At 34.0% G+C, this 18,413-nt stretch overlaps 1 protein-coding gene across 1 annotated transcript in view; it reads right to left on the reverse strand.

Moving 5' to 3' along the window:
- Positions 1-1,502: 1,502 nt before the first annotated feature.
- Positions 1,503-18,413, reverse strand: part of LOC142350954 (voltage-gated inwardly rectifying potassium channel KCNH2-like) — a 349,390-nt gene continuing 332,479 nt past the window's right edge. Inside the window, exons 27-29 of the mRNA XM_075402980.1 lie at positions 13,057-13,217; positions 1,824-2,304; positions 1,503-1,513 (exon numbers count right to left, since the gene is read on the reverse strand). Of these exons, the coding sequence (XP_075259095.1) occupies positions 1,503-1,513; positions 1,824-2,304; positions 13,057-13,217 (653 nt within the window). The remainder of the gene's footprint in view (positions 1,514-1,823; positions 2,305-13,056; positions 13,218-18,413) is intronic.

Raw genomic sequence — 18,413 nt, forward strand, 5'->3', positions numbered from 1 at the left:
AACAAAAATTATGACGCCGAAACAAAAAACTCACAAAAAAATCACATTACAATTTTCTCACTACTTTCAAATTAGAGTTAAAAAATTTCACGCCGCAAAACCACTCGATTTTTCGCTCCACTTCTTGTTTCAGCGATATCAAAATCATTTCTCCAATTCGACTTCAAAACTCACGCAAATGTGTCAACAGACCTTGAAAAATAGTTAAGTCAGGTTTCATGCTAAAAATTGAACACGTCGTCTACTAATTATGTGATATTGGTTTTTTATTGCAATTTTTAAAAACTGTTCGTTTTTTTGTAGATTATGTCTTACTTTCAACTGTTGTCATACACTGATCAAAAAAGCTTGTTGTGTATTCCGAGAAAAGAACTTCAACATCAATCAATTTTGTATCGTCAATAAAATGGCGTAAATTTTGAAATTGCACGCAAGGGATACACTTTGCTAAAATGTTATTTCTCGTCATACAAGTAGTTTTATATGGAAATAAAAAAATTTAAAGCCGACTGATACCCAAAACAATTCAAATTCTTTGAATTGTGAAACATAGCCGGAAGAATTCCGGAACCAACTCCAAGCGCCAGGTCTGCCAAACAAAACTAGCCCGTCAAATAATTTGTACATACTAGAACCACTCATGAGAAAACATACCCGTCAGATTGCCGGAAAATAGCCGCCGTTGATTCCAATCAGCATGATTGGGATTGAAAGAATAGAAGATACTGAAAAAAAAAGATTTTTGTACAAAAAACATTTTTTAAGTCCGATTTATTTTGATAGCATTTCGTAGTTGAACATAACGTGATTCTGTTTCTTAGAGAGAGGCTACAGGGTCTACTATCAATACCAATAAGCATTAGAAATGGTAACTAAGACTTATAGGAACGACGCTCAAATAGCGTGCATCTAAAATTTGGCTTTATGGGTTTATCCCGTTTCTACTTCTGACTTCAATTTTTTATACTGACTCTTGTTCATTTTGAATTGCTTTGCTGAGCAACTGATGTTCAAAATCACTTTTAGCAGAATGAGAGAAGAGAGAAACTAGCCTAGAGAAGTCAAAAAGATATCACGCAAAATTTTGAAAAAGCGGCAAAATGAGGTAAAGCGAAACACTTTTTTATTGGACGAAGTAAAATAAATAGGAGCGCTATAATATCCGGCTGAGAAGATGAGGGCGGCTATTAATAAAATAAAATTGGAAGTCAATTCATGGAGAAAGAAGCCATTAAAAACAACTTTGAAAGTCTCGAAAAAAATCAACAAATTTTAATATTACAAGGGCACACAAAGCCTAGGATAAGTTCCCTCAAACTAAGAAGAGCATAGAAAAGCACGAAAAACAACTGGCAGATCATAATCGGCTAAGAAACTACAAAAAGTATAGAAAAATTTCTCGAAAGTGTAATCACTTGGTATCTAAACACTACTCCTTAGGTATAAAGCTTCTTTTCAAATCCCACTTAAAGCAGTAAAACCAAACAATAGGCAAAAAATCGCTAAAGGTCACCTAAAAATCAGCAAAATAGCTGAAAAAACTCGGAATTAGCATAAAACACATTAACAACCAAAACCCTTCAAATCAAACCACAAATTAATTAAATATCATAATCAAACCTCTTAACCAAACAAAAATTTTAAAAAAACTTGGAAAAAGCCGCAGGTGAACAAAAAATTGCTCGCCTACACAATACAGTGGTATGAACAAACAACCACTCTCGTTTTGCACCGCTCTTAAATTTTGTTCAGCAACTAAACGCGTTTCACGCGTTTCATTTCCTGCTTCAAAATTCACTCCAATAAAATTGAATCAAAAGTACTTCTCCAATACTCCTCTTCGAACAGTAAAAAGACCACGAGAAGGCCAATAATAGCCCCAGCTATCGTTTTGCGGCTATTGATAATATCTTTGGAACATGCACAAGACAAAAACCAACGAGTATAACTTTCACTTGCATTTTGAAATCGAAAATGGACCGATTTATTCAAATAGACAGACGAGTAATATAAACCACGGGAAGAACAATAAATAATGCTCATTTCTTTTCGAAAGCCCATTTCGTTAACTATACCCGTTTGTTGATTGCCATAAGGTAGATGCGTTGGTGGTAAGTGTGGTGTGGCAGTTTCATCTCTGGATTGGTAGGATGTCCTCCGTGAGTAGTCCAGTCCCCTCAATACACTGAACTCCACTGCATCACCCTCATTTCCCCCTCCCCCTGTCCCATCGTGCTCCCCCATTGGACCACTCTCCCTCCTCACACTGCAGTTATCCAACAACCCGTCAGTAACATTCTCACCCTAAATGCAGACTCACTTTGAAAAAATCAGAGAATGTGTTAATTTTCTTCAATGAAAAATTAATAGCGAGCGATAATACAAAACAATCGTTTTCCACATAAAAACAATTGAATTTATGAATGATTGATTCATACATTTTCGTGCACTTTCAAATGCATTGCTAATTTTATACGTTAGCAAAAAGTTCATAAACAACAGATTCTGTAACAAAGTTCAAACTGTAAATATCCAGAATTGTAAATTATCTGTAAAAATCTTTCTGTAATTTATTGCAATCATGATTAAGACCACAGAAAAGTTTAAGTTATTCAACAGCAGATCTTTATAAAATTTATTGCAAACTCTACCAAAAATTGGAGTCTCATAGCTGATCATGTGGTAACCATGAGTGAATTCCTTGACAAATCGGCACGTGTAACAACTCCGACCACATGTACAAGAACACCAACTAATCTGAGTGCCAAAAATGATATTCTTGTCCGGAAATTTGAAACGTTAAATATCGAGAAATCTGATTTTTTTTAAGTGGTAGTGTTATTATCAAGCACCTAGCAAGAGATCGACCATTTCCTCGCAATTGCAGTTTATATACGTACCCAGGTTTGACAACAAACAATAAAAATTGAAATTATTACGCGGTTATTCTATAAAAAGATGAAAACGGTCATTTTACAGGACGAAATTAATGCTATTCTGAAACAAAAGTGTGATAAACTAGAAAACTTTTTTTTCAGAATAAAAGCTCATAGGTCCGCGACGTTGTTACAAAGAACAGTTTACCCTGAAACAATGGTATTAATAAAGTGCCTCCACTAACAAAATTGTCAAAGAAGCAAACGGTAAACAACAAAAAATTATAAAATCAATGAAATCAATCAGTAGATTGCACAGAAAACAGTGGCAAAAACAAAATACCCCTATGTTCAACTTGTTGATTCAAATGGCAAATTACATTGCACTCTTTTATAATAATATACCTCTTATTTTTCAGCCGGGAATTCCATTCATTTAAACTGTACTTTCAGGTCAATTTAAATTAACTTCTTGTAATCTTGTTTGCTAGCACATACAAACAATGGAGGTGAACATATCGTTATACAAATGTATACTAGCTGCAGTTTGTTTATGGCTGTTTTGCGACGTAACATACTACAAGATTAGTTTTTATTTGAAATAACAGGTGTTCGACTCATAGTTATACTATATGTACTACACTTATGCTCACCAATATCATTCAAGTAATCTTTGCATGGTGTTTATATCATCCTGACGGGTTTTGACTTTGAAGTCAGCAAAGCTTTGTTTGTTTTCGGACAGATCGCATCTACATTCCTAAAATTACCAAACCTCGTCTCCGCAATGATCTTAACTGCTTTTCAGATAAGAATGTTAAAAGTATATGAGTTGAAGTCTGCAAGCAAAAAAATAATTTTAAATTTATCATAATAACCCAAAGAAATTTGTAAAGGTGTTTTGGAATAATTGTTATTAGGATTTGATCTTGTTATGCCTGAAGGACACTCTCTACGATTATTTTACAACTTTCAGTCTTTAATTTTGCCATATGATGTTAAACCATCCAAATTCGATACCTCTAAAAAATGACTAATTCCTTGACTATAATAGATTACATCATAACAAATTATTGAAACATAATATTGAAGCATAATAGCAGATAAGATTTTGAAAAGCGATCAATTGGCAACAATCACCGTTACAACAAGTCTGATGTTAAAATCAAAAATATCGAAAAAACAATTTGCTGAACAAAACTATTCAGCCATAGTTATTTAATATATGTTATTAACAAAAATCAGACTGCAGATATTTTTACGGTGCAGTACAGGTGATATGTTAGTAAAACTCAAAAAAAAAATTGAATTCACACAAGCACTACATGCTCCAAAAAACTTATGTTAGAATGGACAAAACAAAGTTTCTGTCTGAAAAAAAAGGCTACGCAGGAAACGAAGAAACAGATCTCAAGATTTAGCAAAGATGAAACAAAAAACGTTAAACAATTTTGGTCATAAAATAACAAAACCAAAGTAAACTAAAAATAAAAATATGACAAAATACAACAGAGTTTCAACAGAGATTTTTTTCTCGTTTGCAAACAACAAGCATTGTTCCTCCTAAAACTGCTCCAAAAAATTGTTCACGATTCAAAGGTATAACAACCAAGTCAACCAATAACATCATAGATTGTTTAAAAACAAGTAAACCACTCAGCCCTTCGAAAATTCCTGCATGGGCAAAAAAATGCTGAAAATGCGCTAGCATCTTCATCTCATGAATCGGTTTATTACAGAAAGAAAATTCCATGACAATCTGAAAAAACCCGTGTAACTGCACTACCCAAAAAAGAAAAAAACCGCAGACCCGCTCAACTACAGACCCATTTCCGTCTTTTCCGCTCTATCAAAAAAACTTTAAAAAAGGCTTTTTGTTCAAACATAACAGACGGTTTAGAATGGGAGCAATTTTGCCTGCCAGTCAATTTGGTTATAGAAAACGAATTTCCACAATTGATGCTATATTGAAGTCTACAGAACAAATAAGATTCGAACTCAAAACAAAAACGGTTAAAGGCGCGTTTTCAGATCTTTCATAGGCTTTTGACTCTATAGAACACAAATAATTTTTAGAAAACTTGAAAAAATGTTTTAACGAACATACTGCCAATCTAAAAATGTGAGTAAAAGAACGCAAGAAATTTTCTCAAACGGATTTCCATCAGACTGCTAACATTGAAAAGAGGAGTTCATTAGGTACAATTTCAGGTTCTCCGTTGTTCAATATTTATGTGAGCCGTTTAGCAAAGATTGTAGAAGCAAAATATGCGGTCGTCCAGCATGCACACAACACAACACACTTTTTACATCCAACATTAATGACATTTCGTCAAAACCAAAACCTGAACAAAACAAATCAATTTTTGTCGAATTTTTTTTACAAATACCCAGTGAACGGCGAACAAACAAAACACAGAGTATATAAGATTCAGCACTTGAAATTCTCTCTACAATGACACTAAAACAACAAGTCACGTCGAAGAAAGCTAGGTTTTTCGACAAGATTTCCGTAAAGAAATAACAATAAGTTTTTTTAGCTGATTCTTTTGCTGCGCGAACCATTGCAATTAATAATAGTTGGCCTTTTAATATCAGACCTAAGAAACATCTAGAGTCCTTAAAAAAGAACTTGAAGAAAGAGTCCATTGAACGAATATTTTGGAAAGAATTGAAGGACCCAAAAGTAATTCTAATCAGATCTTTTCTCTTTGTGCCCCCCTCCTTAAAGGGTGCATATTTTTACAACCAATTCCCATAATTTTACACAATGAAGCACAGTGGAAAAACTGCAAGAAACTGACCAAAGCCAGCTACCAACTTTCTCAATTCTTTGTCAAATTATGATGCAAAACAATGTATTCCGCTAAAATTTTACCTTATTATTAATACAATAGACTAAAATTTCCGTAGAACTTCTAATAATTACCAAAGAACTTCCATATCAAGATGAAGATCAGTACTAAAGCCCATTCAAACTTCCAAACAAAAATAAAACAGCCGTCAAATTATCGGGAAGTAACCACCGTTGACGCGCAAGAATCACATCGGGATTTAAACAGAAGGTGAAACATTCTAAGTGTAAAAAACATCTAAATTCCTGAACAATTAGTTAGCTCTGAACAACATAGTTGGCAGATTTTCCGAAAAAGCCGCCGTTGACGCGCTTGATGCACATCGGGGTTGGAACAGAAAAAGAAAAAAGACAAATTGACCGATGTTTTTCTGTTTTTTTTTAGTGTCGAAAAGTGTTCTAATTTGGTGTGCAGTTTCAGTTAGATTCTAAAAGTATACTTAATTCAGCTTCTAAGCTGAAAGCCAATAAGCTTAATACCGATGTCAGCTAGCAAACACTAATAAACTTCGATAACGTAATTCAAAATGACTCAATGACCGGGCTTTATGGGTTTATCCCGTTTCATTTGATTTTGCTCTTTTGACTTTGACCGTATTCACTACAGTGCTTAGTTCAATGCGCAAAAAACTTAGAATCCATTCAGTTGAAACAGTGAGCGAGGAAGTCAAACGTGATAATCGTGACTTATGTAAAAAGACAACACTGATCAAAAGGTAAATCGAATTAAAAAAAACAGACCAGGATAAGTCCTAACGTACAATTCAAAGAATTTTCATCCACTAAACAAAAAAAACCAGATCGGTAACGGACTATTAGCGAATTGGGAAAACCATTTCCAAAAAAATCAGAAAAATAAAACAGAAGAAAAATTAATGTCAAAAAGCCGCATGTGAACAAAAAACATTAGCAAGAAAGAGATAATTAGTTCAAACAAAAAACTAGGCCTAGAATGAACTATGAATTGATTGGGGAAAGCATTTAAAAACATAAACGACTAAACGTCGGAAGAATTGCTCTCGAACGACTAGTGGGAGCTCTAATGATTTGCAGCCTGCTTCAGTCGGGGGGGGGGGGGGGAGGGAGGAAGCCAAAATGGGACTAAGAAGTTCCATAGTGGGCTTCAAATAACCAGATTAGAGGTTAACATATACCACTATTAAGATTTAAAGTAAAAATTGGCACCAGTTTCGGAGCACTTTTCATTTGACTTTTAGTATTAAATTGCCGCCACTTGAGTTCAGCTGCTTGAAATTGTGATTGAGAGAAAATTTTAGATCACGCGAAACGCAAAATGTCAAGGGCGTAAAAGTCACTCGAAAAGTCAAAATTGTCACGCGAAAATTTTGCGTTTACAATAATTGCTATGGACTTCGTTCAAAGATCCGATCAAAGAAATTGGAAAAAAAAACAGTAAAAATCAAAGTGAAATTGTCCCGTGTGAACAAAAAACCACAAGCGAGAAAACGAATTTTTGTTGAAACACCGTTTATTCACTCTACTGTAAAATTGGACTGATAAAATGTCACGCCGCAAAATCGCTCGCTTTTTTGCTCCTATTCATGTTTCGGCGTTACTAAAATCACGCAAAGGTGTCAACAGATCATGAAAAAAAGAAATCGCCCCAATACAATTCAAATTTTTCGAATTGTTAAAAAGCCGGAAAAAAATTGGAAACAACACCAAGCGCCAGCTCTGCCAAACAACACTAGAACGTGAAATAATTCGTACATACTAAAACCCACTCATGAGAATTGATATAAAATTAGAAGTCAATTTATCGAGAAAGAAGCCATTAAAAAAATCAACAAAATTTTTAATACTACAAGGGCACACAAGGCCAAGGATAAGGTTCTTCAAGTAAGGAAGAGCATAGAAAACCTCGGAAATCATGTAAATGAAACAAAAGATTTAAAAAAAGAGCGCCCCAATACAATAAAAAATCTTTGTATTGTAGAAAAGAGCGCCTAAATAATAGCCTTTGAGAGGCTGACGGAGGCTTTTAATTATACCCAATTCAGCTTCTAGAAAAAAAGCTTTTGCCAGCTGCCAATCGCAGTAAAGAAATGTGATAACAATGCACAACTGGCTTTATCAGTTCATCGCATTTCTTTGCATTTTTCTCTTTTAACTTTCCAATACAGTTAAATTTTAATTATGGAGCAAATGACACCTGTCCATAGTAAGCAATGGAACAGACTTAAAAAAGAGAAAAAAAATATCACCAATTTTTTTGGAAAAAAGGGCATGTAAATACTATTAAAACAATTAGATATGAAAAAAACTATTACGTAGGTTCAATTAAGCCTACGTGAAAAACAAAAAAAATGACTCGAAATTTTTATTTTGTATCATAGTCGTTAACAGCACAACAAATGAACGAAAACCAAGGTATGTAAGGACAAAAAGCCAACTGGTGAGTTGAAAAGGCACTACAAGAAAGAAAAAACAACTACAATAAAACAAAATCCAAAAAAACGCACTATAATTTTTTGAAAATAAGTAGAGTATTAGTCCATAAAACCGTTAAATTAGAAATGGAATCTTCAAAAAGGTCAGACCTAGAATTGACAATAAGTTAAGAAAAATCGTGACTTATGTAAAACAAAAACCCTGATCAAATGGTAAAGAGGTCTTGAAATATTGGTTTTACAGAAAAAGTAAAAAAAAACTATTTACAGTAGCGTCGCCATACTTGATTGCTAACCATTTTTTTTATTACATAGGAGTCCTTTTTTGACCATAAAAAAGTCTTAGAGACCACAATCGTCGTTCAAACCGGCGTTAAAATTTATTATTAAAGCCATCTATGTAGCTGGCAAATTGCCGAAAATAGCCGCCGTTGACGCACAGAGGGATTGAAACAGATAAAAAAATTGAAATTGACAAAAAAATTTCCGAAATTCAAAATCTTTCTAATCCAGCGTGCAGTTTCAGTTAGATTCTAAACCTATAATTACTTCAGCTTCAGTCTCTTTTGATTTTACTCTTTTGAGTTTGACCGCATTCACTATATTGCGTAATTGAAAGCATGACAGAATTGAAAATCCATTCAGTTGAAACAGTGAGTGAGGTAAGTCAGAAGTCAAACGTGAAAATCATGACTTATGTAAAATGAAAAATGTGATCAAAAGGTACAGCGAATTTAAAAAAAAAACAGCACGAAAAATCCTGACGTACAATTACAAGAATTTTCATGACTAAACAAAAAACTTGACCTAAAACACCCTATGAGTGAAGTTGACAAAAACCATTTAAAAAAATCGATCAAAAAATTTTAAAAAGCACAAAATCAATGTCAAAATGCCGCAGGTGAACACAAAAGCACTAGCGAGAAAAGAACATTTGGTTCCAATAAAAAGACTAGTCCTAAAATGAAATATGAAAGGATTAAGAAAAGCGTTAACAAAAATCCAATCAAAAAAAATAAAAAAAAACAGTGAAAATCAAAGTGCGAACGAAAAATCACTAGCGAGAAAGCAAATTTTTGTTCAAACACCGTTTTCTCACTCTAGTTTAAAACTAAAGTGAGAAAATATAATACCGGAAAACCACTCGCTTTTTCATTTCACTTCCTGTTTCAGCGTGACCAAAATCACTACTCTTATTTTACTGCAGAAAACATGCAAATGTGTGAACAGATTTTGAAAAATAAAAAAGACAAAGCCCCAATACAATTCAATTTCTTTGAATTGAAAAAAACTAAGAGCACTGCAATATAGCTCCGCTCAGCTTCGCAGCTATACAAACAACTTCAAAAACGGTCAAGAAACATAGAATAGCTTCCAGTAGACCCTCATCAGAAGGCAAAGCAGACCAACTAGTAACAACATTTAGTAAATGATAAAAAGTCCTTGATAACATTAAACAAAAATTGCAAACGTTCAATGTCTTCAGATACGGCTTATTAGAGTGCCAATGAGGGGGCCCATCAATGATAGTGAGACATGACAACAAACAAAACTAAAAAATTTACTAATATCTCATTAAGTAATTTCTAGGTCGTATCAACCACAACCTATCTTTTGATGAAATCGGAAGTTACAACTACTCAACATTACAACAAATGTATCCCCTCATCACAAAAATTGAGACAAAAACAGTGAAAACATATCTTGCAGATTATCGAAAATAGCCGCCGTTGATTCCCATAACCAGATTGGGACTGAAAGAAGGAAATTAACAAAAAAAGATTTTCCTGCACAAACAAAATCTCCTGTTTCGCAGTGAGACGACACAAAAACGAGAAAGCGAATTTTTGTTCAAACCGAATTTTTTACTCTACTTATTTATTCGAGTGAAAAATTTCACGTCGCAAAACCACTCGCTTTGCCGCTCTACATCGTGTTTCGGCGTGAAAATCACTACTCCAACTTGCCTTCAAAAAATATGTAAACGTGTGAACACATTTTAAAAAAAGACAGCGTCCCAATACAGCTCAAATTTTTTGAACTGTAGAAAAGAGAGCGCCTAAATAATAGCCGTTGAGAGGCTGACGGCGGCTATTAATCATACTCAATTCAGCATCTAGAATAAAAGCTAATTCCAAAAGCCAATCACAGTATATAAATTTGATAACCTAATGCACCACGAATTCATGAACTGGCTTTATCAGTTCATCATATTTCTTTGCATTTTTCTCTTTTGACTTTGACCGAATTCACTACACTGCGTAATTGAATTGGTAAAAAGAATTTTAAAATCTATTCAGTTGAAACAGTGAGTGAAATATGTTGAGAGTTAAACGTGAAATTCTTTACTTGTGTAAATTTAAAAAATAGCCGGCAGATTGCTGGAAAATAGCCACCGTTGATGCTCTTGATGCACATCGGGGTTGAAACAAAAATAAAAAAAAGAAAAACTGCCTGAATTATTTTCTGTTTTTTTTTCAGTGTCAAAAAGTGTTCCAATTTGCTGTGCAGTTTTAGTTAAATTCTAAAACTGTCCTTAATTCAGCTTCTAAACTGAAAGCTAATAAGCTTAATACCGATATCAGCTGGCAAACGCTAATGAACTTTGATAACCTAATTCTCAAGGAATGATTGATCGGGCTTGATCGGTTTATCCCGTCTCTTTTGATTTTGCTCTTTTGAGTTTGACCGCATTCACTATATTGCGTAAATCAATGCATGACAGAATTTAAAATCCATTCAGTTGAAACAGAGTGAAGTAAGTCAGAAGTCACACGTGAAAATCGTGACTTATGTGAACCGAAAAATGTGCTCCAAAGGTAAAGCGAATTAAAAAACATAGCAGGACAAGTCCTGACCTACAATTCAACGAATTTTCATTGACTAAAAGAACTAGACCTAAAACGGACTATAAATGGATTTGAAAAACCATTTAGAAAAAATCCGATCCAAAAAATCGAAAAAACAGTAAACATCAAAGTGAAATTGCCGCATGTGAACAAAAAACCACTAGTGAGAAAGCGACTCTTTGTTCAAACACCGTTTTCTCACTCTACTTTAAAGTTTAGAGCAAAAAAATTTCTACTTTAAAGTTAGAGCAAAAAAATTTTCCTGTTTCGGCGTGACCAAAATCACTACTCCAATCACTACTCAAAACTCATGAAAATGTGTGAACAGATCTTAAAAAAAGACAGCGCCCCAATACAATTCAAATTCTTTGAACTGTAAAAAAAATGAGAACGCCTAAATAATACCCGTTTGAGAGGCTGACGTCGGCTATTAAAAACGTTACCAAAAGGTAAATAAGATTTAAAAAAAAAAGCAGAGCGCCTAAATAATAGCCATTGTGAAGCTGGCTGCGATTATGAAACGCAACCAACTAACGTCACCCAAAAAGCTCTAAAAAACTAGGGAGCACTTGGCTTCGTCAGTAGCGCGCGGCGAGTGGGGTGAAATAGCCGGGATAAGGGTAGAACGATTTCATGTTCACAGTTTCTGTGAACTTCATACTTAGAGTCTAGTAAGCCGAAAGACTCTAAGAGCCCTTAACGCCACTTGGGCGTTGCCTGTTCATCCCGTTTTTAAGGACGAGACGTCAAAAGGTTCAGAAGAAAAATCACTTGAGCCAAAAATATATAGTAAAAAGACCACAGGTATAATATAAATGTTACAAACTTCGATTGAGAGCAAACAAAAACAAAAGCAAACTGCTTGGAAAAACCGCTCGTGACAAAAAAAGAAAATTGTTGACCCCTCAATTTCCCGCTTCCCGAAAACAACGGTATGAATTTAAAAAACAACTCTTTCGGCTCAACATTGTTATTAAACCAATCCAATTCAAAATTTTTACGAGTTTCACTTCCTGCTTCCCGCCAGTAGACGTGATTGAAAAAGACTCTCGAAAACTCCAAAACAATACGTCACGTATACTCTACGTCGCAAAACGGGAGAGCACATAAATACTAAACAATAATCTTTGAGAAGCGGATGGCGGCTATCAAAAACATACCCGCACATAACGCCGATTGGGATTGAAATAGACAAAATGATTTTTTTTTGTAAAAAAAATCATTTTTATAGTGCAAAGTATTTTGATGTATATGCATAGTTAGAAATTCTTTTGGTTCTTAAACAGAACATACAGGTACTAGTATCAATACCAAAAAGCACTAGTGGGAGTAATCGGGATTTATGGGTTAATCACGTTTCTATTTTTGATATTGTTTTTCGATACGCATTCTGTTTTGCTGAGCAACTGCTCTTTAAAATCCCATTGGGTAGAATGAGAGACTAATCCAGAGCAGCCATAAAGGTGTCACGTAAAATGTTACGCTGTGAACTAAGGTAAAGCGAAACAAATTTTTGTTCCGCGAAAAAAAAGGTCCCATATAGGAGCCGGCTGAGAAATGAGGGCGGCTATTAGGCTATTAAACATAACCGACTAACGTCGGGCAAATTGCTCTCATACAACTGACGAGCGGTTGGCTTCAATGAGAGCTTTGCTTCAATTTAGCTTTATTGAGAGGGTGGGATAGAAAGGTCATGTGGCGGGGGAAAGGTCAAATTTATGTCATCAATTTTGGAGAAGAGCATACTTAGCGTCTAAAAGGCTCGAATAGAACTTAATGCCCTCCGGGTTTTACCTGTTTACCTCGTTTTTTGAGGACAAAAACTCAAATGGTAAGACAAAAACCGATCAATAAGTAGAACGAAAAATGACATTTAAAAAGACCCACAGGACTACAAATGCGTTTGAGAACAATTAAACACGAAAAATCAAAAGCTATTTGACTTTTATGTGTCACTTTAATGTGCCACTGATGACATTTGTGATCCAAATACTTCGTTTAAACCTTAGAGACAGTAGAGATCTTTTCGTGTAGAGGTGCTAGTTGGAGTTTTAAAACATACAAACCATCAGATGGTTCTCAAATCGGAGACCCTTGCGGAATGAGGATGTACGGGAACTGTTCCGGGGGAAGAGTCCACCAAGTCCACCAGCTGTTGAAAAGAGCAATCCACCACCTCCACTTCTGGCCAGATTGTTCATCTGGCTGTGGTGATTACCTATTCCACCTGAATAATCACATTTAAATGACTAAAAAATAACATCGGGTAAAAAAATGGCTGGATCGTTAAATGTAAATTACTCCGAATATAACCCTAAGGTTAGATATCTACATGCTATCAAAAGTTAAATAAATTAATCAGCATTGTTATTAATATAATAATCTTCAAATTGTGGTTGTTCGTTCTCATAGGTAAAAAAAGGATTTGAAGGCTCCTATTTGTCTATTAACGGGTACTTTCTTGTGTTGATCGAGCAAAAACTCGTATAAAACAATTTTAAAGAAGGCAATTTGTTCCATTTTTGAACGCTTTTCAAGATTAAAAAATTGCTACTCCACTTCGTTTTCTTTTTTATAATAATTTGATTTGTTCTCTTGTTCTGACTAGCGTTACGGAAATTTTAGGATGTTTCCCAGTGTCTTATATCTGTTTGTAGCTTCATTAGGCTAACTTTTGAGATAAACAATTCGGCTGGCAGGATACGATCCTTGATGAGAAGATCAATGGAGTGGTCAAATTTTTGTCGAAAATAACAAACATTTATATACCCAGTTAATTTGCCTGTTTATGCGGTTTATGTTTTTCGCTGTAAGAGTTAGAAGGAACACTCCACTGAAAGAAAGATGTGCGAGTACAACTGACTTGAAAACATCAATTCTTAGTTTCAAAGGAATTTGATTTCTTACAAGATATAAAGAACGAATTGCATTAGCCATTTTGCTTAAAACAGTTATTTTGCTAAAACTGAGTTATTTTGCGTAAAAACTGATTTTGGCTTTTCAAAATTTGGTTTTATAACTGAACCCCCAATCCTCCGTAGTACTTTAGGTAAACTAAAATCATTCTACCATAATAAATTTTACCTAATTCTGTTTTTTAAAGTTTTTTCTCTGGGAAAAATGTACAAAACATAGCCAGCAGATTGCCGAACACACGCCGTTATTTGGATTGAAAAATTCAGAGATATTTGACATCCTAAGCGTCCTTTGACATCCTAGACGTCCTTACTTTTCAGCGTCAAAAAGTTCTAGTTTGGAGCGCATTTTCAGTAGATTCGATAAATATGGTTGAGCTCAGCCTCAAAGTTCGAGGACAATAAAACTTAACAATAATAGCAGTTAACAGTATACTCAAAGGATCTTTTTTTAATTTAATGCATTAAATCTTTCAACAGTAACGTTTTTTGACTATGAACCTATTTGCTTTAATACTTTGAATGAATTTTAAATTACAATCAGTTGAAAGAGTGAAATAGGCGAGCCAAGTCAGGCGTTGAATGTGAAACTCTTGACTTACCTAACATTGAAAAAAAGATTGGAAGGTACAAAGAATAAAAAAATATATCATTCCTCTGTATGTGCCCACCCGTATGTTATGAACCCATAGCTACAGAATACGTGCCCTTACATAGAATACAAAAGATCCCAAAAATTATAGCAGGACTCAAATACAAGCCAAAGAATGTAATGAAAAACTAAAAAATGCTTTACATGATCAGCAGACCAATTGTACATAACAAGCCAAAGACGAAAACTAGTTTCATAAATATAGAGAATGAAAAACTATTGACAATTAAATGGCAGATTTGGTTTTATAACATTCTGATGAATAACAACGTTTCCGATAGAAAAAGCTTTCCATCTAGGTGAAATACAGATTGAGACGAACAGAGGCAGAAAAAAATATCAATGAAGTTTACAAATATAACATTAGACAAAAACTTTAATATAGCTAAACATTCTGAAGTTTATATCTTAAGAATCCATTTTCTAAAGCTATATTCAGCTTCAAGCTCAAACTATGTATTCCTGACTATTTAAACTAAGAAAAACAAATGACACAAAAAATGAACAAAACGTTCAAAATCAATGCTAATTTGTCCAATCACCAAAAAATTACCAAAGAAATAGCGGCCAGTCTAGCAGAGATCTGGTAAGACATATAATGGACCAACAAACAAAAACAACAAATCCTTAAGAAATTAGCAAAGTTTTTTAAAAAAAGATTTACTAAAGCTAATATCTCCCAAAAAAAATCAGTGCCACAAAAATCTAACCATTACCAAAAAACAAGTCTTGGAAAAGTTTAATTGGACCCGATAGTCGAAAATGGTACAAACGAAAAATATAGCAGTTAACAGTATACTCTCAGGAACTTTGATAACTTAATGCACTAAATTCTTCAACATTATGCACTAAATTCTTTAACATGATCTTAGTGCCCAGGATTTACTGGTTTATCCGTTAACTCTGACTTTGTTTTTTGATTTTGAACCGAATGGCTTTACTGCTTTGAATGAATTCCAGACTCCACCACGAAAAAGTGAAAGAATAAGTCAGACGTCACATGTGAAAGTCGTGACTTCAGTAACACGAAAAACGTGATAGCAAAAAACAAAGAACAAAAATTTGATCTTTGCTCTCTATGTGTCGGATCATACGTTATGAACCCGTAGTCACAGAATACAAGCCTTTACATAGAAAAAAATAATGTCGAAAAATTACCGTGATGTTGGTAGGTGGAAATAATATGCACACACTAAGATGGGATTGGGGTGCAACAAACGAACCGGAATTGATCCCAAAAATTATAGCAGGACTCAAATACAAGCCAAAGAATGTAATGAAAAACTATAAAATGCTTCACTTGATCAGCAGACCAATTGTACATTACAAGCCAAGGAGACGAAAATAAGTTTCACAAATTTAGAGAAGAAAAAACTATTCGCATTCAAATGGCAGATTTGTTTTTATCATTCTAATGAATACCAACTTTTCCGATGGAAAAAGCTTTCCCTCTAGGTGAAATACTGATTGCGACCAAAAGAGGCAGAAAAAATATCAATGAAGTTTACAAACACGACACTAGACAAAACTACAATATAGCTAAAGATTCTGGGGTTAATAACTTAAGAACCATTTCTAAAGCTATATTCAGCTTCAAGCTCAAAAGATGTATTCCTGACAATTTAAACTAAGAAAAAAAATGACACAAAAAATGAACAAAATGTTCAAAATCAACGCTTAATTTGTCTAAATTTTCTCATAATTAAGAGCACAAAACAAATTCAATCAACGAATAATTCCCAAAAAACTAGCGGCTAGTCTAGCAGAGATCTGTTTAGACATATAATGGACCAACAGGAAAAAACAAAACCTTAAAAAATTAGCGAACAGTTTTTTACAAAAGATTTACTATAGCTAATATCTCTCAAAACAAATCAGTGCCACAAAAATCTAACCATTACCAAAAAACAAGTCTTGGAAAAGTTTAATTGGACCCGATAGTCGAAAATGGTACAAACGAAAAATATAGCAGTTAACAGTATACTCTCAGGAACTTTGATAACTTAATGCACTAAATTCTTCAACATTATGCACTAAATTCTTTAACATGATCTTAGTGCCCAGGATTTACTGGTTTATCCGTTAACTCTGACTTTGTTTTTTGATTTTGAACCCAATGGCTTTACTGCTTTGAATGAATTCCAGACTCCACCACGAAAAAGTGAAAGAATAAGTCAGACGTCACATGTGAAAGTCGTGACTTCAGTAACACGAAAAACGTGATAGCAAAAAACAAAGAACAAAAATTTGATCTTTGCTCTCTATGTGTCGGATCATACGTTATGAACCCGTAGTCACAGAATACAAGCCTTTACATAGAAAAAAATAATGTCGAAAAATTACCGTGATGTTGGTAGGTGGAAATAATATGCACACACTAAGATGGGATTGGGGTGCAACAAACGAACCGGAATTGATCCCAAAAATTATAGCAGGACTCAAATACAAGCCAAAGAATGTAATGAAAAACTATAAAATGCTTCACTTGATCAGCAGACCAATTGTACATTACAAGCCAAGGAGACGAAAATAAGTTTCACAAATTTAGAGAAGAAAAAACTATTCGCATTCAAATGGCAGATTTGTTTTTATCATTCTAATGAATACCAACTTTTCCGATGGAAAAAGCTTTCCCTCTAGGTGAAATACTGATTGCGACCAAAAGAGGCAGAAAAAATATCAATGAAGTTTACAAACACGACACTAGACAAAACTACAATATAGCTAAAGATTCTGGGGTTAATAACTTAAGAACCCATTTCTAAAGCTATATTCAGCTTCAAGCTCAAAAGATGTATTCCTGACAATTTAAACTAAGAAAAAAAATGACACAAAAAATGAACAAAATGTTCAAAATCAACGCTTAATTTGTCTAAATTTTCTCATAATTAAGAGCACAAAACAAATTCAATCAACGAATAATTCCCAAAAAACTAGCGGCTAGTCTAGCAGAGATCTGTTTAGACATATAATGGACCAACAGGAAAAAACAAAACCTTAAAAAATTAGCGAACAGTTTTTTACAAAAGATTTACTATAGCTAATATCTCTCAAAACAAATCAGTGCCACAAAAATCTAACCATTACCAAAAAACAAGTCTTGGAAAAGTTTAATTGGACCCGATAGTCGAAATCGGAACAAACGACAAAAAAGCTGTTAACAGTATACTCTCAGGAACTTTGATAACTTAAGGCACTAAATTGTAACATTATGCTCTAAATTCTTTAACATGGTCTTAGTGCCCAGGACTTACTGGTTTATCCGTTAACTTCGATTTTGTTTTTTTAATTGTGTAACCAATCGCTTTACTACTTTGAATGAATTCTAGATTCCGTGAAAGAATAAGACGTCAAATGTGAAAGTCGTGACTTCAGTAACACAAAAAACGTGATTGCAAAAAACAGAGAACAAAAAATTTGTCTTTGCTCTGTATGTGTCGACCCGTACGTTATGAACCCGTAGTTACAGAGTACAAGCCATTACATAGAAAACAATAATGTCGAAAAATTAACGTGATGTTGGTAGGTGGAAATAATATGCACACACTAAGATGGGGTGCATCAAACGAACCGGAAAAGATCACAAAAATTATAGCAGGACTCAAATACAAGCCAAAGAATGCAATGAAAAACTATAAAAAGCTTCATTTGATCAGCAGACCAATTGTACATTACAAGCCAAAGAGACGAAAATAAGTTTCACAAATTTAGAGAATATAAAAACTATTGGCATTTAAATTGCAGATTTGTTTTCCTAATATCGTATTGAATACTAACGTTTCCAATTCGAAAAGCTTTTTATCTAGGTGAAATACTGATTGAGATGTGCAGAGGCAGAAAAAAACATCAAGCAAGA

This window comes from Convolutriloba macropyga, chromosome 12 (assembly GCF_964194025.1).
Source record: "Convolutriloba macropyga chromosome 12, txConMacr16.3, whole genome shotgun sequence".
NCBI classification, from domain to species: domain Eukaryota; kingdom Metazoa; phylum Xenacoelomorpha; order Acoela; family Convolutidae; genus Convolutriloba; species Convolutriloba macropyga.